This window comes from Mytilus galloprovincialis, chromosome 9 (genome assembly GCF_965363235.1).
Source record: "Mytilus galloprovincialis chromosome 9, xbMytGall1.hap1.1, whole genome shotgun sequence".
NCBI lineage: Eukaryota > Metazoa > Mollusca > Bivalvia > Mytilida > Mytilidae > Mytilus > Mytilus galloprovincialis.
Genome location: NC_134846.1, coordinates 68,306,739 through 68,331,163, shown reverse-complemented (window position 1 = coordinate 68,331,163; position 24,425 = coordinate 68,306,739). Strand labels below are relative to the sequence as shown.

Genomic DNA, 24,425 nt, shown 5'->3' with positions numbered 1-24,425 from the left:
GGACGCCATCACAAGTTGGTTGAACGTTATGAAATATTTGTTTCACAGATGATTTAAGATATGTTGCTTAAGTAGTTACTGCAATCCTGTTTATCTTTCACCAATATGACCTATCGAATTAGAATATAAACCAGGTTTGTAATAACATGAGCAACACAATCAGTGCTACATGTAGAGCACAATTTGCTTACCCTTCCGGAGCACCTGAGATCACTCTCAGTTTTTGATAGGGTCATGTTGCGGGTAGTCATTATTTCTATGTTGTGTTTTGTGAACTTTGGTTTGTGTATTTGTCTTATTTTTTTTGTAGCCATGGAGTTGTCTGTTTGTTTTTCATCTATAAATTATACAAATGAGAAGAAAGACAAAAAATCATTTCTAAAATTTTATTGCAAATCCTATAAAAAGGATTCTAAAAGATACTAAATAAATATAAGATGGAATGAAACCAGTTAAAAAACACAACACATATAAAAACACATTTACAACTAATAAATAATTGGTACTGAATGATAACATATATAACAACAAAAACATCACAAGAAAACATTGGAATGATATGTATGTACACTGTACTGTTTCTTGTTCTTTTATTCTGTTACAAGGAAAATGAAATAGTTATTAAACATGTTTAATACAAAATCTAAAATCTAAAATAACATCTAATGTTATTTGGGAAAACAAGTTTTTATCTCCTTGTCCAGATTAAAATATATCCTAAAGTGTTAAACTTATAAAACGAAATGATTAAAAGTATGTTTCTAAAATGAGTTGATACACACTTATAAATCTCATTTCTTCAGAGAATGAAGAACTATTTGAAATCATTTAAAAACAGTACATTAAAACAGACTAGACCCATAATAGCCTTACCTTTTGTCTTTAACAAAATTGCCGTCTAAAAAATTCATACTCTTAAAAAAAATATCTAAGAAAACCTTGCAATAAAAAATACATTCAACTGCCTCTTAACTGTTTTAAAAATCTTGGAAAAAACATGCTATAAAAATGCATTCCACTGCTTCAAAAAATGTTTTTTTAATAACATAAAAATCATAATTGCCCATTACATAAATGTATCCAAAATACTCAACCCCCTTTCCCCAGTGAATACTATAGTTACTCCCCCCCCCCCCCCCTGTTTCTTATTTTGCACCATCCATAAATGACATATTTCATTTGTCTAAGCAAATCCTATTTTTGTCAGTTTTATAGATCTTAAAAATAAGAAAATAAGAGAACAAAACTATTCCTTCTTAATCCATTAATCAGTTATGTCTTAAAAAAAAGTTTAACACAAAAGTAATAATAGTTTTCTCCTTTATATACAAGTCTTTGGCACACCAAACAAAAATCTCAAATATATTTGTAGCATTATAATATTCAATCAACTTCTTGCTTTCAAGGAATACATGAGCTCAAGAGGAAAATATCTAGTCTAGAAAACAGCTGATTGTACTTTAAAAAAAAAATTAAAATTCTCATGATTCTCAATAAATACTATACATGTACTAAGTATCTTTACTTAAATTAATATGTTAGAGAATGCTTCGTTAAAACTAAGCAAGAATCATTTCAAAAAGAAGTAGTTTAAAGTGTAAAAATAAGCTGATGCACCAATTCAAAAGTCTAAATGGATTAAGAAACATATCATTTTAGATAAGTTTACAAAATTCCTAATTGGCAGAAAGTACATACATGTATGTACAATAAACATTTTACAATTTTTTGCCATACTCTAGTATAATGAGACAGTTATATTTGAATATTAAAAATTAGAAACAACAAAAAGACAAGCCCATTGTGATTTTTTTTTTCTTAAATCATGGCTTAAAAAAAGCAAATCACAAAGAATAATCTCCCTTGGTATTTCAGTTTTGTACATATGATTACAACAGGTTTACCAAACAATACCAGCTCACTCATTATGATAAAATATTACATCATGTTGATATGCTGAGATATTTCATTAATCACAGATAATCTATCCTATGGAATTCATTAAAGATCAGATCTATGGAAAGTCTTATGTTTTTCCTCATTCTTGTAGGGTATAATTGAGATCAGAGTATATAATAATTTCACTATGCAAGTTTTAATTTGTCAACTGAAGCTTTTGAATTAATTGCATGTACTGGTCCTGCAGATTTATCACTAGTATAAAGGTTTTATTTTTTATATTTGTGATTGCAACTTTGAGCAGGTAGAGAAAAGAAAAAATATGTATTTTGATTCATGTCGAAATTCCTAACCTTACAGGTTGATAAAAATTAAGACACTCGTTAAAAGGCCATACTGTAAAGTGTTTCTAAATATAGACAATAAAAAGTAAACTTGTTCTACAATTTTCATTTAAAATAAACAAAAATTGTCAAGTGAAAGTGAACTTTGTGTAATTCCCCATTTCCATTCTCAATTTTATTTGTGTAAGAAGCCAAGGGATCTTGTTTTCCTTGAACCAAACGTAGTGTAAAAGTTCATAAATAAGTCAAGAAAAAACAGATGGTTGTAGCGGAAAACCTATGTCGTAAAAAATCCTTCATAACAATGCCTATAAAAATATTAAAATATTTGTGACCAGGATCCTAATGTTTATATAAGTTACTTCTTTTTATACATGAAAATATATAATATATTCTTGATATTGGAATGTTTTATGAAATGTGTGAAATAATGATGAACAGGTATTGTAAAAAGATCATAACAACACTATATATCTTGCAACAATGTATTAAACAAAACTGATATACAAAAACTCTTAAGAAATATCCTTGTTTTGAAAGACTTGAACACATGATATGTTATTACACCATCACAGTATCTGCTATACACAAAGAAATCTATTGTAAATCAATGAAAATGATGAGAACTCTAATAATCAACTTAATAATAGCTGTTAGAGGGCACCTGCTTCAATTAAAATGCACGAATGTATCTTTACTTTGGTGTTATTTATAGGTATGACTTTTTCATATATCTAGATCATTATTACATATATAATGGCAAAAATGGCAATGTAATATTAAATTATAAATGGCAATGTAATATTAAATTATAAATTATCTTGGTGTTGTTTGTCTTTGACAAAACAATACTGCCTAGAGCATTTAATTTAAAATTCTTTAACATTTCATTGAAAATTATTTTAAAATCACATTCTGTCATTTCTTTTAAAAAAAAAAAAGCTTACACATGACTTTTAAAACTATTGATATTAAAATATTTTGATCCTTATCATTAAATAATTAACACACTTACAACAATTTGGAACCATACTTAAGAAATAAGGGTTAAAGCTCTAAAATAGCACTAAGCACCTTCAATGAACAGCTTAACTCTTTATACATGATTTTTACTAAACAAACTGAAATCTTAAAAGTAATGGAAGGAGAAATGACTTTTACACTTTCATCCTTTTGCCATTTATTGCACAGCTACACAATTACTACTAATTTCTTATTTAAGCGACATCTTTAAAGTTTAACAGTTAGATTAAAACTTTCTAACTACAACATTAGAAAGCGTTAAATAAAATACTGAATTGTGTCTTTAAATTATAATGCTGCCATTATGATAATATCACAATGAAAATTGTACGAAAAAAAAATATTTGCATAGAAAGTATGATATGTCTTGAACGTCCTGGCCTACTTTTTTTTCCACGATTTCTTGTTAGGAAACAACTTCAGTTGCTATACTTTAAAGCTGATTCTGAGAACCTCTCTTTAGTCTTTTCAATGAGAAGCCACTAAGGGACACAATTTCCTTAGAGATACTTTGACAATTCCTTTTTTGGTGAGTCATGATATCACTTTGAAACGTTTCAGCTCCATTGCTTAGAATCACAAGTTTTGAAAGTGTGCTCGTTTTACAATCCCTGCTCCTTATCCATATATTAAGCTTGTTATTACAAAGCAGTGAATTGTGGGTAATCATCATCGTTGTCATCATTACTCCTTCGTTGTCCCTCTATGGTGGCATCATCTAACGTTTGTAATGTTTGCTGAACAATATGATCTAGAGGTTCTCCATGATTAGCACTATGTGAATTTGCACTAGCAGAGGGCTGTCTACTGTGAGTACGCGACATATTCACATCGTCAATATTAGCTATATCATAATCGGGACCAGTAAAGGCAACGTCACCTCCTGCAGAGTCCATGTCATGAGGTAGTGAAGGTCGAGAGGGATGAGTACTAACATGTGACCTGTAGGTAGGTGGTCTGGAATTGGGAAGACCTTCACGATTGGGAGGAAATGTTATCTGTATACCAGTTCTAACAGTACTGGCGCGAGATCTATAGGACGGAGGATTGGAACTTGGTAAACTATAGTCTTCTGCTGGTATGTCATCCTCTTCCATGTCCATGGCACTCTGAGCCATCGCTAACTGATGTAATGAATCTTGTAATGATGCATTGTATGATGGGGGAGGTCTGCGGTACTGAAATTCAGGGTACATAACTCCTGAAAAATAAATGAAAATATTGAACTGGTATATATGTCAACATGTCTTTTCACAGATATTCTACTTATTTACATACTAGAACTCAAACTAAAAATGTAAGCAATGTATTCATTCAGTATAAATAAAGGCACCTTATTAATTACAAGCACCAGAAAATCAGTGCAAATAATAATTGTTTTTGTTTTGTTATTTTGTATGGTTGCTATTTCGATGAGGTGTAATCCACAAATGATAATATTCATATCAAAACTTCACAAAAACTTTTGAGTTCATTGTTTTCTTCTCAACCTTGCATACTGTTTGTTATTAATGTATATCTTCAGTTTACCATTTTATTCTGTTTGTTCGTGTATATTTGATAGTGATTTTAACTGTCAGGTTAGTTTTATTGGTTGGGAAATTTATTGTGGTAATGTAAACCTTCACACTTCAAGGTTTAACTTACAAACTCTCTCATAAATTCAAATAATAACTACTGTCAAGACTGGATTTGAAGAGTTGCAAAATTTAAATTTGGACTTGATAGTTGCAACTGGTAATGCTATGCGGAGCTGCATGAAACACTTAGTTATGACATGCCAGCATTGTATATGATGGTTAAAAGAGGTTGCCAATGTTAAAAATATAATTGTACATATAGATGCACCTGCCAATATTAATAAACCACCACAATAACCATTGTAAATCATCTCTCAAATTATCTTTGATATTTTCATTATGATTTTCCTATCTGTTTAAAAAACAAGAGTGCACATGCTGAAATGTCTCGCCTTCTTTACTAATCATTGATATTATGTTGATAGACCTAAATATAAAGCTTTATTACAACTGTCACATAAACTCAACATTAACCAAGAAAACAAAACATTAATCAATGAACCATGAAAATGAGGTCAAGGTCAGATGAACCATGCCAAGCAGACATGTACAGCTAACAATTCTTCAATACAACAAATATAGTTGACTTATTGCTTATAAATTAAGAAAAACAGACCAAAACACAAACACTTAACACTTAGCAATGGACCGTGAAAATGAGGTCAAGGTCAAATAAAACCTGCATAACAGAAATATAGATCATAAAATATTTTCATACACCAAATATAGTTGACCTAATGCATAAAGTATTTGAAAAATAGACCAAAACTCAAAAACTTAACTTTGACCACTGAACCATGAAAATGAGGTCAAGGTCAGATGACACCTGTCAGTTAGACATGTACACCTTACAATCATTCCATACACCAAATATAGAAGACCTATTGCATAAAGTATAAGAAAAACAGACCAAAACACAAAAACTTAACTATAACCACTGAACCATGAAAATGAGGTCAAGGTCAAATGACACCTGCCAGTTGGACATGTACACCTTACAGTCTTTCCATACACCGAATATACTAGCCCTATTGCTTATATTATCTGAGATATGGACTTGACCACCAAAACTTAACCTTGTTCACTGATCCATGAAATGAGATCGAGGTCAAGTGAAAACTGTCTGACGGGCATGAGGACCTTGCAAGGTACGCACATACCAAATATAGTTATCCAATTACTTAACATAAGAGAGAAATTAACATTACAAAAAATCTGAACTTTTTTTTCAAGTATTCACTGAACCATGAAAATGAGGTCAAGGACATTGGACATGTGACTGACGGAAAGTTCGTAACATGATGCATCTATATACAAAGTATGAAGCATACAGGTCTTCTAACTTCTAAAATATAAAGCTTTTAAGAAGTTAGCTAACGCCGCCGCCGCCGCCGGATCACTATCCCTATGTCGAGCTTTCTGCAACAAAAGTTGCAGGCTCGACAAAAAAGCAATGAACTACCACAAAAACAATATGGTACATAAAATTAAACCATTTTTTTTTTTTTTTTTTAATTTGGTGCATAAGAAACACTTTTCTGGATAAACTTTAAGTAGGAATACCCAAACCCCAAAATTTGAAAGCAAAGGATGTATATAAATAATTCAATACATGCATTGGGGAACAATAAAGAATAGCAAAAAAATAAAATGTTGTTTACAATTTAAAAACATACTTGAAATAAAATAAAGGTTTCAAGGTTTAATGAAACAGAACTATGACTCTCTTGTAATTTCAATGACATTAAAGTTACCACAAAATACAAAGTCTAATGTAATAATAGTAATTATAACAACTATTAATACTAGGATACATATGAGTGTCCCTAACAATGAACCTAGTCAACCACACACCTACATGTAGATATAAAAGCTTTTTTCTCTACTTAAAAATAACAACCTTGAGGGAAACTAACAAGTAAACAAAGCTTTCATCTCAATTTAAATTTCATAATGACTTAGGTTTTTAGCTCAGCGACCTGGATGAAATGTCCCTGTGGAACTAAATTCATTTCTTTATAAATCATTTATCAAGGAAATGTAAAAAAAATATAATTTGATTCATAATCTGGTTTGACATTATGTTTATGATACATCATTAAATAAAACATTGCCTACAGGCATTGCACAGTAATGAAATATATGGCTGACTTCAGCTTGAGGACAACCTTTCCTCATGGGTTGATTATAAATAAAACATACATACTGTGGTAAAGAACAAAGAAATGTATTAAGACTTGTGGAGTCAGGTTAGATGACTTTACAACAGACAATGTGGTCTATACGGAAATATCACATAGATATAGGGCAGTGCCTCAGGAGTATCATGAAATACATACACTTTTGTACTTTATATACATGAAGTTAAAACAGTTCAGACACAAATGAATTTACAGTGCTTAAAAATGTGACCTTTTCTTAAAATAGCTTGCTTTATTTCAGACATCAAACTTAACAACGCTGTCTCACTGACGTTTAACATATATAACCCCATAACTTCTTTCATTCATAGTAAAAAGATAGGCACTACGAATGAATCTTATCACAAAAGTGCTGACACTTAATTCCAAAATGAAATTATGATCTGACCATGTACTTCCTGGAAACAAACTACGTGTACTAGTATTGTTCACTTCAACAAATTTGTCACAATGTGTTAAGTCCTTACAAAAGAATTAGAATGTGTTAAACAGTCATGATAAAAGATATCAGTATTATTTCTAGGCAAATAAAATAGCGGGTTGGGGCCCACTTATACATGTTATATGTTTTTTATAACCCCACCACATTTTGTATGTGACTGTCCCAAATCAGGAGCCTGTAATTCAGTGATAACGTTTGCTGCTGTGTTACATATTTGTTTTTCATTTTTTATTTTGTACATAGATTAGGCCCTTCGTTTTCTCTTTTGAATTGATTTACTATGTCATTTCATGGTCTTTTATAGCTGACTATGTGGTATGTGCTTTGCTCATTGTTGAAGGCCATACAGTGACCTATAATCGTTAATTTCTGTGTCATTTTGTATCTTGTGAAGAGTTGTCTCATTGGCAATCATACCACATCTTCTTTTTTAGATGTATATTATATTTTAAGTTCTATAATTATATATTTTACTTGTGAACCTACCTCCATACCACCTTTCATCACCTCTCTGATGACCACGTCTTCGTCCTCTTCTTCTACCTCCTCTCCGCCTACGAAAATCACCAAGACCAAACAAAGCATGTAAAGGTTCATGACCTCTAGGTGTACATTTCCATCCAACTGCTACTACAACAACCAAAAGAACACCCAAACCTGAAATATAAGAAATTCTTAATGGGTTTTTGTTTTTTTTAATGTTTAAACTTTAATTTTCTTAATTTAACATTGAGTGTTTTTTTCAATGGATTGGTTGAGATTCATTGAATGTTGCTTGTTTTAATAATAATGCATTATATCAAATGGAGTGAGATGTGGTATGATGTCAATAAGACAACTATCAACTAGGGACAAAAGGACAAGGATGTAAAGTACTATATATAGGTCACTGAAAAGCCTTCAACAATGAGTAAAACCCATTTCTTATAGTAGGTTTATATATAAGACACCCTAGCAAGACAAATGAAAAAAGAACAAAACAATTGGCTGAATAATACATGCTAAAAAAGATAGTCATAAACAAATATAGCAGATTGGGAAAAAAAATCTGACTCAGACACAAAAAAAACACATCACCTCCCTTGAAGTTAAATGGTTGCTCCCTTCATAATTAATAACCACGTAATAGGCTGTATGAATGCACAATGTTTCCCTATTTCTCATCTATGCAGGACAACATTAGAAATGTTTTTCCATAATAGGAAAATATTCTTTGATTGAGATTTTCAATCATGACATAACAAAAAAAAAATAAAAAAGACAGTAGACAATGAAAGACATGACAAACACGACAAAGCCTAAAAGCTTAAAACTTTGTCAGGGATCTGTGTAAATATTATTTCACTAATACTAAGTATTCTTTAAGAAAATCTGTTTGTACAGTAAATGTCGGAAGCAATGAATTTATATTATCTGTTTATGTTTGATCTATTTTAAGTAACAGTGCATGTTTCCTGAACAAAACAAGTTGTTTAAACTTCACTACACATGTCAATTGGTGTAAGAACACTTGCTGATACTGTTGGTTTTAAAGATTTATATCACAGCATAAGATATGTTCGAGTTCGACCCAAATACTTTATGACTGTAATAAAACCAAAATCAGAAAATAAATAACCCTACATGACCATTTAAAAGTTATTTATATATCTTCATGACTATCTTGCATTGGACATCATGGACATGCTGGAATGCATCTATGCATATATATGAAATATTAATGAAAGTGACACATAATTTAGGAAAAATATATGTACCTGTATTAAAAAGAAGCAATGGGACTATTAAAATAACAGAAAAATTCTGACGCACAGATGAAAAAACTGTTATCACAGAGATATGTCTCACCTTTTTTTAATTTTGATTATGCAAATGTTGAAATAAAAATAGCAATACTTTAACATCTTACACAAGTTATGCAAATATTCAAAGTCAATGAACCATGACTGAGTTACATGGCTAAACAATCTCCATGTAAATCAGATGTGCCAATGCTAATACAACTGCATACCAAATACCATTGACCTATTATAAGTCGTTCCCAAACCTAAATACAAACAATAACTTGTAAACTATGTAAAAGTTTCAAAGTCAATGAACCATGAAGAGGGGGTGGGGCTATATAATCTCCATGGAAAAGGTACTTGCAAAAACCAATAAATTAGCATACCAAAATGAAATAACATTGACTTAACATTAGCAGTTCATCTTAAACTGATCTAATCACAAACTAATACATGTAAACTAAGATAAGTTTCAAAGTCATTAGACTGTGACTGAGGGGCGAGGCCAAATATTCTCCATGGAAATGAGATGTGCCAATGCTGATACAACTGAATACCAAGTTACATTGGCCTACCACTAATTGTTCCCCTTGAACTGACCTAATCACAAACTAATACATGATAGCTTAAAAAAAATTTCAAAGTCAATAGACCATGACTAAGGGGGTGGAGCCAATTTATCTCCATGGAAATGAGACATGCCAATGATTATACAACTGCATACTAAATATCATTGACCTACCACTGGTCGTTCCCCATAAAGTAGACCTAATCACAAACTAAAACATTGTTGGTGCTGTCACCATCGCCGACGCCAGAAAGAGCATACCTATGTCTTGCTTTTTGACTCTGTCAAAGCGAGACAAAAACAATGCATAAACATGATTGAAATACTTTTTATGACACTAAAATAAATTTCAGAATAAAATTAGCTCAAGCTACTGGCCGATTAGGATGAACAAGTTGCTAGAGCAAATCAATTTAGTCAGTCATCATTACGGAGGTGGTCATTTGAAAAAATCAGAATATGAATTGAATACGCTTGTATGTTATAGACCACAGAGCTTGGTTAGTGATGGTTTAACCAAGGCTCATAACCCCAAGGGTGACTTAGGAATAGACAATGAGAAAAAAAATTAATAGATGATGTCACCATTAACTGTAGACATGATGCCATGAACCCCCTGTGAAATTTACTACCCCTACAGATCCATACATGTAGGTGGTCACCACATGACAACATTAGTCCAACACTAGGTGATAATTCATCCACTGTGTAATATTACTCTTTAGGGTGTCCAAAGGTGGCAGGTTACAAGGCTAAATTCATGTCCCTATTCTATAAAACTGTCCTTTTCTAGGAGTATTCCCAATTTTCTGTCCTTCATCCAAGAAGGCCCCTACTAAAGAACCTAACTATTTGGACTGTATCACACATTTTCTAAAAGTGTATGACAAGTATATGGTCTTACAATTCTAATACAAAAGTATCATTTAAAATCAATATAGATATCAAAACTATTTACCCTGAAGTACATGTATATAGTATTGATTATAAAGTGTAAGGACACTGTCATAAAACTTTATGACAATCTTCACCTTTATTGTAAAAAATAAGGTAATAGTAGCTTGATAATAAGTACCATTTCAAGACCAATAAATTGTTACCAACATATATGTACAAAGAAGTGAAAACAAATGTTTTATTGTTTGTATGACAACTACTATAACACTAATTGATAAATAAACAGTGTAAAGTTGTTTTTTCTTGATTGCTCTCATTTGTCATTTCCCAAAGATTAATTAGTTACCAGTGCAATTAACACAAATAATGATTGCTTTTGTGTCCTTTTCATTCCATGTATATTCTATTTGTTTTTGGTAATGGCAGACCATGCATACAGTGGTTTATTTGGTATGTTTGCTTGTCAACCAGAGACATGTACATACATATATGTGTCAACCGAACAAAACTAGATTGAGGTGATCTAGACTTTAAGTGATCACCGATATCGCCATCTGCTGCATTACCATTGAACATCTTGAAAGGTAAATGTCTACTGTCAATATCAAGCTCGACCTGCACAATATGGATTTACAGGATTCTGTGAAGGGAAACAATTACTATCATCCAGGGAAAAAAACAACCAATGTTTCAAGAAAACTAATGACATTTACTCTGATTAATTATCAAAGGTACCAGGCTTATAATTTGATATGCCAGACACAAGTTTCGTCTATATTCGACTCTTATAATCAGTGATGCTCAGATCAAAATAGTTAGAAAGCCAAATAAGTACAAATAAAGTATAGAGTTGAAGAGCATTGAGGACCCAAAATTATAAAACGTTGTGTTAAATACAGTAAATGACAACCAGATGCTCCGCAGGGCGCAGCTTTATATGACCGCAGAGTTTGAACCCTGAACAGTTGGGGCAAGTATGGACACAACATTCAAGCTTGATACAGCTCTGAATTTGGATTGAGATTAAATAGTTAACACAACATAGGTTTCTGACACAGAATGAATGTGGTCTAATGAACTTAAGCTTACAAACTTTTACCTATTATGGTCCAATATCCAAAATCTAAATACATGGTTAGATTCAGCATATCAACAACATGATCAAAGAATCCCAAAAATTCAATTTATGATGAAATCAAATAAATTTCAAGTTTGGATCCTTTAGACCTCAATATGGACCAATTTGATAACCGGGCCCAAATATAAAAAATCTATATACATGGTTAGATTCAGCATATATATATATATATATCAAAGAACCCCATATATTCAATTTTTGTTGAAATCAAACAAAGTTTAATTTTGGACCCGATTTGGACCAACTTGAAAACTGGGCCTATAATCAAAAATCTAAAAACATGTTTAGATTCAGCATATCAAAGAACCCCAAGGATTCAATTTTTGTTGATATCAAACAAAGTTTAATTTTGGACCACAATTTGGACCAACTTGAAAACTGGCCCCATAAGCAAAAATCTGAATACATGTTTAGATTCAGCATATCAAAGAACCCCTAGGATTCAGTTTTTGTTGAAATCAAACAAAGTTTAATTTTGGACCCTGATTTGGACCATCTTGAAAACTGGGCCCATAATCAAAAATCCAAGTACATGTTTAGATTCAGCATATCAAAGAACCCCTAGGATTCAGTTTTTGTTGAAATCAAACAAAGTTTAATTTTGGACCCTGATTTGGACCATCTTGAAAACTGGGCCCATAATCAAAAATCCAAGTACATGTTTAGATTCAGCATATCAAAGTTCTCCAAGAATTCAATTTTTGTTGAAATCAAACAAAGTTTAATTTTGGAACCCGATTTGGACCAACTTGAGATTTCTATTTACCTATACTAAAGTTATGGTGCGAAAAACAAGAAAAATGCTTATTTGGGACCTGTTTTTGGCCCCTAATTCCTAAACTGTTGGGACCAAAACTCCCAAAATCAATCCCAACCTTCCTTTTGTGTTCATAAACCTTGTGTTTAAATTTCATAGATTTCTATTTACTTTTACTAAAGTTATTGTGCAAAAACCAAGAAAAATGCTTATTTGGGCCCTTTTTTGGCCCCTAATTCCTAAACTGTTGGGACCAAAACTCCCAAAATCAATCCCAACCTTCCTTTTGTGGTCATTAACCTTGTGTTTAAATTTCATAGATTTCTATTTACTTAAACTAAAGTTATAGTGCGAAAACCAATGTGTCTTCGGACGACGACGACGATGACGTCATACCAATATATGACCGCAAATTTTTTTTGCGATCGTATAAAAACTGTCACAAATCTTTCAGAATCACAATCACCTTCTGTTTATGGTTTGTGGCATTATGTATGTGTACTATATATATATATATATTGTTTTTATTCCAAATTTCTATTAAAAAGCTTAGAATTTGGAGATTTATTTTTTACAGATATCTTTAATCTTTATCTTATATGTGTTTCGACTGTTCTGATAAATGTTATATAAACAGTTATCAGGGAAAGCTTTTAATTTTTCAATAAAAAAATAAACATTAAATTATTTTGCCAAATCTTATCAAGAAATATCAATGAAACCGTGACAAAACAGCACCAATTTACTGATAAGGATTTTCCGTCTACTCAGTAGGGGTCTATCTCAAACCATATACAGACTGTTATCAAACGTCAATCATGTCAAATTTTCACCCTATAATCCATATTACATCAAACTGTCTGGCAAATATACCAGTTTAACTCCAATTTATCTGTATAAATTTTCTCTAATCCTATACAGGTATAGGGAATATATCTTAATTAAACTGGTCATGTTATCAGCACCTTGTATTTACCTGGAGGTCCAAAGACAAATTATACCTGTCAGGTAATATAGATTTTGTGTATCAAATGACCACTTGTCAATACACTAAGTTCTGGGTATCCACTAACCTGTCATAAGATAGATCTGGGCTAGATTATATGCATATTGGACTTATGAAGTGCTACAGTTGAAAGAGATCCTTCAAAAGATATGTATATATTATAGTAATGTAATGATGGGTGTAGGTGACACCCTGTTCAGTGAACCAGAACTATCAGTAGTGATGAAACCAAGATAGATATCTACCACTTGATAAATTTTCTAAGGTCTAAGGTCTGATGGACCATGATAAAATACCAGGTGTATATTGTACTAAATAATTCCAGAATTATCTTCAGCATAGAAGTGACACCAAAATTTGACATTTTCATGATTTTGTCCTTTTTCCTATTTGATTCGATATAATACAAACATCTATTTTTAGGGTTAAATCTAGCAACCCTCTTTACTATTACTTATCATTTTATTAACTACTCTTAATACTAGAACATTATATAGTTTAATACATATATGTATATGAAATGTGGGATATTATTATAATAATATATGTCAATGAGACAGCACTCCAACAACAAAAATAAGTACTACACATGTGTTAATCATGTTAATGCAACAACAAAGATGCACCATGTGCTTCCTGTTTCTTAGGAAACCAGTTATATAACAAGTATAAAGGATTAGGGGAATAAAAAGTGAAAGTATGAGAGATTATTTTAATACAGGAAACAAGACTTATATCTTTACTCTTATCCTTCTTAACAATATTGACATAAACTACAGGAAGAGTACACTTCAACTTTAAGCTTAAGTACAATGTATCAGTTTATGACAAGAAAAGATGTTGTTTTGCAAAAAAAGGCCTTCTTGGTGCCCCTTCTGTTCCCTATTTCAAAATCCTGGATCCACATCTGTTTCTAGACTAATTATTTCAGCTTTCGTGGAAAATTGAGGAACCATAGACAACAAGGAAAGACAAGCAATAAGGAAACTACATGTACATGTATATTGACATTCTCTTACTGTACATTCTTAAAATATCCCAAGGCAAATCATGATGGATTGCTAACACATGGTCCATATATCATACCCAATCATGCCAATGATCTGTTGATAAAATCAATCCATGTCAATCTGGTTCACAACATTTCATTTATTTAAATATCATAATAGGAAGATAGAAGGATTTATACAAAACTTATCAAAACTGCTGCTGAAATAAAATTTGTATGCAAGTCTTCATATGCATTTAACGGCTGATCAACTTTATGTACATATTAGTGCTCAAAGGCAAAAGTTTAATCAAGTGCAACAACATTATTACTTTTGTGTAAAACACTAAAAGTTGAATTCAAAGTGTTATCATGTTTATGAAAATAGATTCACATTCATGTAATCCCTTATAAATGATGGTATTTATTAAATATTAGGGAGGTGTGCTGGTGATCTATATGGTTATTATAATTTCCCCAAGACTAACTTTTAAATTTTAAGTTATATGAATCAAATTGTAACTTTTGATTCCTATTATAACTTTAACTTTTAATTTATTTACAACCAGAACACAAGCTACATTGTACTTCAAAAATTAAAATGGAAACTGTAATATTAAATTGATGAAATTTAATATGAAATTCAATTTTGTCAAATTGAATAACAATGAAGATCAGACAAAATAAGGCACAACAAATGTTACTGTATATTATAAATTAAACCACTTTTAATTGTATACTTATAATCTGATAGGGAATTTTATTTCACAAATCCTTAAATTAAAGGCTGGACATATAATAAATCCATTGATTTTAATGTTGGCTAGATTTTCATCGGATTAGGCAATGCTCAAGAGAAATAAAGTATAGAATAATTGAATGGGTAAATTAAAGTTTCATAATAAAATGGATTGCTTCAACTGATAATGGTTCTTATGACAAAATCCATAATAATATTTAAATTGGTATGTAAAAAGACAAAAAATATAAGTTTTTGCCAAGTCTACTGTGTGTATTGTATTGTCTTGTATTTGATTGAAGATATTAAGCATGTTATCCTTTCTGGAGATTTCACATTTTATCAGAAAGTTCATATGTTATTTATTATCTAAAATTGCACTCACTAGATATCTGTCTTTCTTTACCAGTCTGCCATTATCAGAAGTGTACACAAAACTAAATCCTCTTTTAACCTTATCAAAATATTACCATATGAATATTTCATATCAGAAACCATAACCATTTTTTTTTTACATTTTTTAACTTACCTATAAACATGATTGCTAAGAAAAGAAAACTATTCCCAGCAGCATGAAGAGCAGCAAGAACAATTCCAGTCACAACACAACATACTCCTAATAATGATAAAATTACTAAAATCCATCGAAAAGACGTAGATGCTGCTAAACATGACAAGCATCCAGCCTTACAAGGTTCATCTTCACTGTTACTATGAGAACGAGATCTTGTTCTCCGTCTATGTTGTTGTTGATGTTGTCGTATTTGGCGAGATGGATGATGCCGCACGTGTACTTGACCTCGTTGATTGAGAAGATGTGCAGGTGGAGGTTGTCTTACTGGCTGGCCATGTCGAGTAACAATAGGTGCCTGAGTTGATTGCTGCGATGGCATGCCATGTGAGTGCTGCGATGGCACACCATGTGAGTGCTGCGATGGCACGCCATGTGCATGCTGCGATGGCACAACATGTGAGTGCAATAAGTCGGGAATAGCTTCATGACGTATCTCAACACGAGTTGTAAAAATTCCAGAGTTCGGATCATGTGTCGTGATATGGCGAGTGGATGGCATATTACTATTATGCTGAGATGTTGCTACATTAGTTTGTGGATTACTTGAATGATCAGGTCTTACAGCTTGAGTATTTGGCTGTGTGGTAGCATGTCCCTGTGCCGTCACTGTAGAACTAGACGATGAATCAAAAGACGAGCCACTGGAGCTGCTCACCTCAGTTGTCGTGCGTGTGCCCTCATCTCTTCTTGTCGCCTGAGTGACAGATTGTCCTACGTTAATCATTATGATTTTATTTGGTTATATAATCAGGATGATAAGTTCAAGATAACATCAAAGACAAGAGCACAAGTCAATTCACCCTGGGGCCATGTTGTACTGCCATTAGGTCCATGATCATCACAATATGAACAAATTTACAATCGCATTGTAAAACATCCTCAGTATAGTTTGTCTTTGAACGCATCAGCAAAAATAGTCATAGTTTAAAATATCATTTCCTTTTGTACAGGTGTATAGTAGTTTGTTGAGCCAGATTTAATTTAATCCTTATCCCTTGCAGTAAATCCTCTTATTATCTGTGTTTGTCATAAAACTGTCATTGTCTGGTATGAAGAATTTGTATATTATTGACCATCTATAATAAAGAAAAATCCAGGTAAAAGATAGGTATAATATAGGTAACACAAGGTAAAGTTCGATAATTACAACTCTTTCGATGTATTACATCAAGATATGTCATATACATACTTTTCTTTGTTCTGAACTAAGCTCCATACAAAACGTGTTCTCTTAAAAATGAATATCACAAAGGACTATTGCAGAGTAAATAAGTGTATACAAAGATAATAACCACAGTTAGTGTAAATAACAAATTAACAACATTTTACCTGTTTTCAGACAGGTAACCTTGATATGCTTTTGGACAGCTGATTTTGTGTATTGGGTATTAATTGTACAATAAAATAGTAATAACACTTTACATCTTCTATTTATGATATTATATTAAATTTAATTATGAATACAATATATAACTAATTATATATATATATATATACATATTTGTTATAGCACAAAAAAATATCTCTTTTATGTTGCTTTCATTTGTTATGTATTACTTCAGGTGTAATAGATGTAATAGAAAACAATATTATGTCCAATCAGGTGTAACAAAGCTTTATCATAATAACCAAAGGTAATTTAGTGTAAGGTATAATTAAAGGCATAAATTTGAAGCTTTATAATACCACCAATCACTCAATGTCAACCTAGTGACAGATAGTTAAAAATACATCAAACTTTTATACCCTTCAACCTGATATTAATGTCAATAGCACAAGTAAATAAACAAAGACCATGAGAAAATAAATTCTTCAATCTTTACAGGCAAAAGTTTTTCTGCAAACTTAACAAATATTTTTTTTTAAATTATACATGTGATAGTAGCCTCAGCATGAAGTCATTTCAATTTTATCAAGAGGTGTTAAAAAAATATTTTCTTTTGAACTGCTTTGTGGAAATTAGATAATATATAAAAAAAAGAAGATGTGGTATGATTGCCAATGAGGCAACTCTCCACAAGAGACCAAAATGACACAGAAATTAACAACTATAGGTTACCATATGGCCTTCAACAATGAGCAATAAATCTGTCACCCCCAAAAGCAAGATACTTACCATCACGACCATGGCAGTATATATATAATATTTCTTCAAATAAAACCAATTGATAAAATCATGATCATTGTTCTATTCATAGAATCAATTAGTTAAATAACCTATAATAATCACAATAATGTGATCCATTAAACATGGGATTTATTGTCTAATTTAATATCTACCTTCCCTGATACAGACAGAGGGATTTCACATTTACGAATAAACTGGTTGACAAAGAAAGACCATTCAGTCTATAGTTATTAACATTTTATTTGATACAAAGGTTCATACTTTCCAATAACACTTGAGAAATTGATTAACTGATGGATTTCTATTGGCAAGTATTACATGTATATCAAAGAACCAAACATGTTTAAGAGGAACATTGAAATTTTGTAAGATAGTTATAGAGATAACCAAGCAATTTCTCCTCAAAACACAAAGAAATAGTTTCTTATAGATTTCTTATAGACCAAGGACCATTTTCATATTACTGAATTTTGACTCCGGGTTCTACAATTATTGCGACAGGTTACCTACTCTGTGGTAGGACATCCTGATACTCAGTCAATTAACTCCTTCAATGAGTCCTTTGTAGCATTTGTTAATTCTTACTTACACAATGACTGACTAGTAACTTCATATCTATTTTACAAATTCCTCTTATTTTTCTTTCAATGCAATGTATAATAAACTATTTCATTTTTTTAATTTTATGATTTTGGGACTGTTATTAGTATAACATGTGATTTTGTGACATGTATACATGTATGATAATGATGTATATAAAGGGTGTGTGACAATTAATTACTAAGTAACTCAAAAGTACATCTAGCTTCTACATGAAATAAAGTTTACAATTCATACTGTAAATATTGATGTAATATTGAACATGATATGATAAAGTCAATATCATAAAGATTTTGAAAAGTTTTTCATGCATATCAGACTGAAGCAAAATTGAAATTAAAATGCATGTAATAAATGAGATTCATTCAGTGAACTATAAGCATAAGCGAAAGCAAATATTTCATAAACATATATAAGTATATTGATGTATTTTTTTTTATTTATTGTGTTGCTGTTTCAATGATGTATACCCCACATATACCTGTAACTTATTTTCAAAAATATAAAAAAGACACAACAAAAAAACATGCAAAGTTTTAATTAAAACTGAGCAATACAAATAAAGTAATCATTTTACATGTGATTCATATTACTGTAGTTCTATGCATTCTATACAAAAATACAATTAATTTAAATAGTATTGAATTAAATACTCACACAAAATAAGAAACTTTTGAAAACCTACACACAGAAATTTTAAACCAGTATTGGGAAAAACACACAATAAAAAATAAGATTTGATTTGTATGAATGTTTATAATATAAATGAACTCATACAATTCGACTAATTGGTCCATTTAAATGTATGGTTGACTCAATATGTAATTATTTACAAAAGACATGTCTTCCTTTTTTAAATGATCCCAAGGTTATCTAGTTATATAATATATTTAATTTGAGTTTTTGATTTTACAACAGACTGGAAAAATTGATTTAAAAACAAAGTGATAATCTTGAAACACAATGATCTAGGAAGGGACACTCTTTAAATATTAAAAGGGTCAGAGGAGCCCGTATCGCTCAACCTGCAGCTTATAATCTGTGCATAATACTGCCTCAACCTGAGAACTATAATCTCTCACGAAAAGCCATAATATCAAATCAGGTACAAATACGAAAACCAGACACCTTATGATGATTCACGTCAAGTCTGGTTAAAATGAAGGAACGGTTTAAAGGTCTTTTAGTAATCTTCATACAATGGTATACCCATGCATGAGTATCATAAGATCCAATGTAAACTTTGTTCTGTTGTAGTGTTAAACTTTGTGACAAGTTTAAATCTAGTTGTCAGATAAAAATATTAAAAGCAATCAATCAAGAAAAAGTCAGCATAAACTAGTTCAGTTTTCATGCAATCAATCAAAAAATATTCCTGTAGAAACTAGTTCTATACCAGATGTTATTTTTATCTGGAGGGGGCAAAACTTCTCAAATAATTTTCATTCAGCTACATGTACATGTAACATCATGAAATAATTATCACTAACAAGGGTTTTGACCATTGACAAAAATGATTGATTAAATCAGATAACAGTCAAGACATTACTTTACCTCATAATATTTAAATTAATGCCATCTCTATCTCTATATATATATTTAATTACATTCATTGCATCAAAATTGACATGAAAAATGAAATTGTTATTGATTATGAAAAATATTTAGCTGGAGGGGGGGGTATTTTCATTTCGCTTTTATAAAATTTTTAGCTAACTAATTTTTTTATGTTACAAATAACAACATAATTTTTTACCAAAAACATTTTTGGACAGATTTGTTTACTGCAAAATGTATTGTCTTCTTGATTTAATGGTCATATCAAATCTAGATCTAAATCACTATGACCACATAATAGCGTATAAATCTGGTTCCTCAATTTATTTGTATCTACACAATTGGAAGTCATGTTGGTAAATTGACTGGGATATACAACTGTAGGTTACATTAGCAATTTAGGACACTAGAAACACTAAAAGTTTAATATAAAATAGCCCATTGGTCACTGGTAATTTGCATCCCAAAGTTCATATAGATGATCTGATGCCAAGTGATACTAATTGCTCAAAAGTGCCCTTATGCATGTTATGTTTATAGATGAACTGAAAATATGTAGAAACAAGAATGTGTCGATAGTACACGGATGCCTAAATTGCACTACCATTTTCTATGTTCCATGGACCGTGAAGTTGGGTTCAGAACTCTAATTTGGCATTAAAATTGGAAAGATCATATCATAAGAAACATGTGCACTACTTAGTTTCAATTCGATATCACTTCAACTTCATTAAAAACTGCTTTGACCAAAAACATTAACCTGAAACATGACAGACAAACAGACGCACAGACCAGAAAACATAATGCCCATAAATGGGGCATAAAAATGGTATAGGTTACCTAATACATATGTTCATGTAGGCATTATCTATCTTATGAATTCATTTTAAATGTTTTGATTTAAATTAAACAGATCTTGTTCAAACAAAATTCAGATTTAGAATTTTACAAAATTCATTTATTTATCCTGGATACCAACTTTTAGTGTATTCAGCAAGAATTATATTTCATTGACAATGATTGATATTTGATATCATAGTATTACTGAAGTCTGCATATATACATGTACAAGCTCTCACAAAATTTGTAATTCGTGCACATCAGACTTTTGCAATTGTTTTTATCTAGAAATATATCCATGAAATCAACAACTATTGGTATACACATGGTATAATAATGATATCGATGAATCCACAGTATAGAAATGTGTGAAAATTTCAGGATTTCGGCGAAAATAAGTACAACACTGTCTAATATTTTATTGCACAATGAGTGAGTCAAGTATTTGTCGACTGATCAATTTTCGAAAAGGCAAATTGACTAAAGTTGAAGTAAAAGCCAACTCAGGGTGGCATCTGTTGAAACTCATAGCTTACTGTGGGATTTTGCTTATAAATCAATAATGCAGGCCATACAGTGACCTTCAATTATTAATATCATCAATTTTTGGTCTATAGCAAATAGTGTTATCTTTGCAAATTTATAATGACACCTTATACGTTTATATTACAAGTGTAGATACCCTCACACTTTTTCAATGGAAAATTAAACAAACTATGGTACAAATGTATTATATACATGTACCAAGAATTCATGTGTTCATATTTATCTGGAAGTTATACAGACTCCTAAAATGAATTTCAAGCCTTAAAACTTTCTATCATTTTGTTATGAAGTTATATTACATTCTATAAATTTTAAAACACTACAAGTGGAAAGGCTAGGAGGCAGCACTGGTGACACTGTAGTCTAAATAATTATGACGTCTTGAAAGACTATCTTAGTTTTTGCTTCGACTCCTTATTGCAGTAACTTAAGTGGAAGAAAATAAATAAAATAGCCTTTCAACAGCGTGCTAATGAGGTAACCTTAATACAAATAACTTGCCAAATGACATTAACGGTATTTTTGGTACATGACGACAAAAACATTGACACATTCCCCATTTCCTTTCTCAATTTAACCGCTTTCGGGTCAATCCGGCCCCACGTCGATCCGGCCCAAGTCGATCCGGCCCACGTCGATCCGGCCCCACGTCGATCCGGCCCATATGGAAAGTCGATCCGGCCCCAATAAAAAAAATATTTCTAAGGAATAAAAATAAATATATATTAATTGTAATTCATAAATGTTTATTATTTTTATTATAATGTTAAAGGTGTACGGTAAAAAAAAAAGTAAAAAAGGTCTTTGAAAAATATTTTCTTTAGATGAGTATAAAACAACTAGGTTGATTATGTCTTTATTACAAGTTTTTAAGATTATTGGGTATAATTATATTAAAACGTATATAAAAGAATTCAGACATCAACATTAACCAGCAGTAATTAGCATTTTCTTTCAATTGAATGTGATCCTAACAAGTCTTTCATCTTGTGTAACAATAACAAATAGTTACATACAATGTACATGAACGGTACAAGCCGATCCCCAAGCTGATACATATAAACTTTGTTTTTCTTTTTAAGTTCTTAAAATTTCTAAAATTGAGAAATGTTGTTTGATTTGCCGAATCCTTTCTATAAAAGAGTGCTGATATTATATTTTAGAGAGTGAAAACGTGCATTCAATGTCATTGTTTTGTTGTTTTCTTGCAATAAAGAATAATGGATACTCATATTACTTTTTTTTTCATCTACACACAACTTTTCAAAATATTGCCAAAATAAGAAAAATATATTGACCATATCCGATGTTACAAAAAAAAAAGTGTTATAGAATAGAATAGAATATTTTTATATGTTATAGAAGCCTATGATGTAACCTAAAAAAATACAAATAATTATTATGATATACACCAACCAGAAGATCAAACTATAAAGACTTTGTTGAAAAACAGATTACGTAACTTTAATTAATCAGCATTGGATTGAATTAAGTGATTACGAGTGGCATTACCTTAGTTCATAATCAGCAGACAACTGTTGAATAAACAAACCAATTATAGACTAATGATTTGATTAAATAAGTCATAATGATGCGTTAAATTTTATAGGTCCATTGGACTGTAAATATTTATTTAGCTATTCTGTTTGTGAACTGAATAAAATAAAAATCGCCATGAAATTCAAAGTAAAAATTATCATGGAAAATAACTTCATAATTTAAAAATGTAGAAACTGCGATACAAACAGACACAATAACACTAATTTTCGTATCGATTTAAAATAGTTCTTTAACTTGGTACTCCAATACTTCACTGACCTGTTGTCATCCACCATCGATCGGACACTTTTTTCAAATTTCATTTATACTGTTAAAGTTTGTGTGACAAATTCCTCCAAAATCAATATAGTTAATTCATATTTTATTATGGGGCCGGATCGACTTGGGGACGGATCGACGTGGGCCGGATCGACTTGGGCCGGATCGACTTTGGGCCGGATTGACTTGGGGCCGGATCGGTTTGGGGCCGGAACGACTGGATACCATTTAACCTTCTATTAGACGATAAAATATTAAATGATGTTGACAAATCAGCTTAATTTTTTTTTTTAAATCGGTAAGATAATTATGAGAGACGTCTGACAAATCAGGATAAGATATTTCGACGAATCACAAACATGACAAATATTTTTAATGAATTTGACGCTAAATGTAGCGGAAAATCCCGTTCGATGACTGATGCCAATGGGCATTGCTACCATCTTTTAAGGCATCATAATTTTTTCGACTAGGTGACACTGTTATGTTTGGCGCCGTTAGAATTTGGCAAATAATGAGGCCACAATTAAAAATATTTTGGTTTGCCCAAACCCTACCCAAAGGTTGAGACAGTGGGTAGGTAGGTAGGCATTTTCTTTTTTTTTTTTCAAAGAGAGAAATTGAAGTAGCGGGTGTTTATTAGTCTTCATGCCTATCTGATTAAAAAAAAACTTCTTCAAATCAGGACAATAAAAGAATTTGAGTAGGCAGCTTTTTTCTGGGTAGGTAGCGTTTGGGCAACCAAACCTATTCTTTTTTATGGCCTGAAATAAAAAAAATTGTTGTTTGTTTGGTGTTTCTTGTTTCAGCCTCAGAATCTAAATGAACTTTTTTTCGAATTTATTTGTGCATGTGTGATTTGTTATTCTTTACTTGGTCTTTATCACCATAAAATAGCTACCTATATCATGCGAATATAAATCTACAAAATCAAGAAGGGTCCAGTGCCAGTGCCAGTACTGTTGTCTGTGGTGTCTTTGTTTGTAACACATTAGT

At 31.2% G+C, this 24,425-nt stretch overlaps 1 protein-coding gene across 3 annotated transcripts; it reads right to left on the bottom strand.

The window, feature by feature from the left end:
* Positions 1 to 371: 371 nt before the first annotated feature.
* LOC143045744 (uncharacterized) lies at positions 372 to 24,425 on the bottom strand. 3 transcript variants are annotated; one of them, XM_076218459.1, is made up of 4 exons: positions 24,331 to 24,425; positions 15,896 to 17,016; positions 7,976 to 8,146; positions 372 to 4,467 (listed from the first exon to the last, which is right to left on the bottom strand). In XM_076218459.1, exons 2-4 carry the CDS (start codon positions 16,662 to 16,664, stop codon positions 3,908 to 3,910), a joined length of 1,500 nt encoding a protein of 499 aa, XP_076074574.1. In that variant the 5' UTR covers positions 16,665 to 17,016; positions 24,331 to 24,425; the 3' UTR covers positions 372 to 3,907. The 3 variants fall into 3 exon arrangements, with proteins under 3 accessions (XP_076074574.1, XP_076074575.1, XP_076074576.1); XM_076218460.1 differs by lacking the exon at positions 24,331 to 24,425 and adding an exon at positions 19,326 to 19,397; XM_076218461.1 differs by lacking the exon at positions 15,896 to 17,016.

Excerpts from the sequence above, each read along its gene's own strand:
- LOC143045744 (XM_076218459.1), bottom strand. The coding sequence starts at position 16,664 with ATGATTAACGTAGGACAATCTGTCACTCAGGCGACAAGAAGAGATGAG. Across the intron at positions 8,147-15,895 it reads CTTAGCAATCATGTTTATAG|GTTTGGGTGTTCTTTTGGTT; the intron begins GTAAGTTAAAAA and ends CTTATATTTCAG. Across the intron at positions 4,468-7,975 it reads TGATGAAAGGTGGTATGGAG|GAGTTATGTACCCTGAATTT; the intron begins GTAGGTTCACAA and ends TTTATTTTTCAG.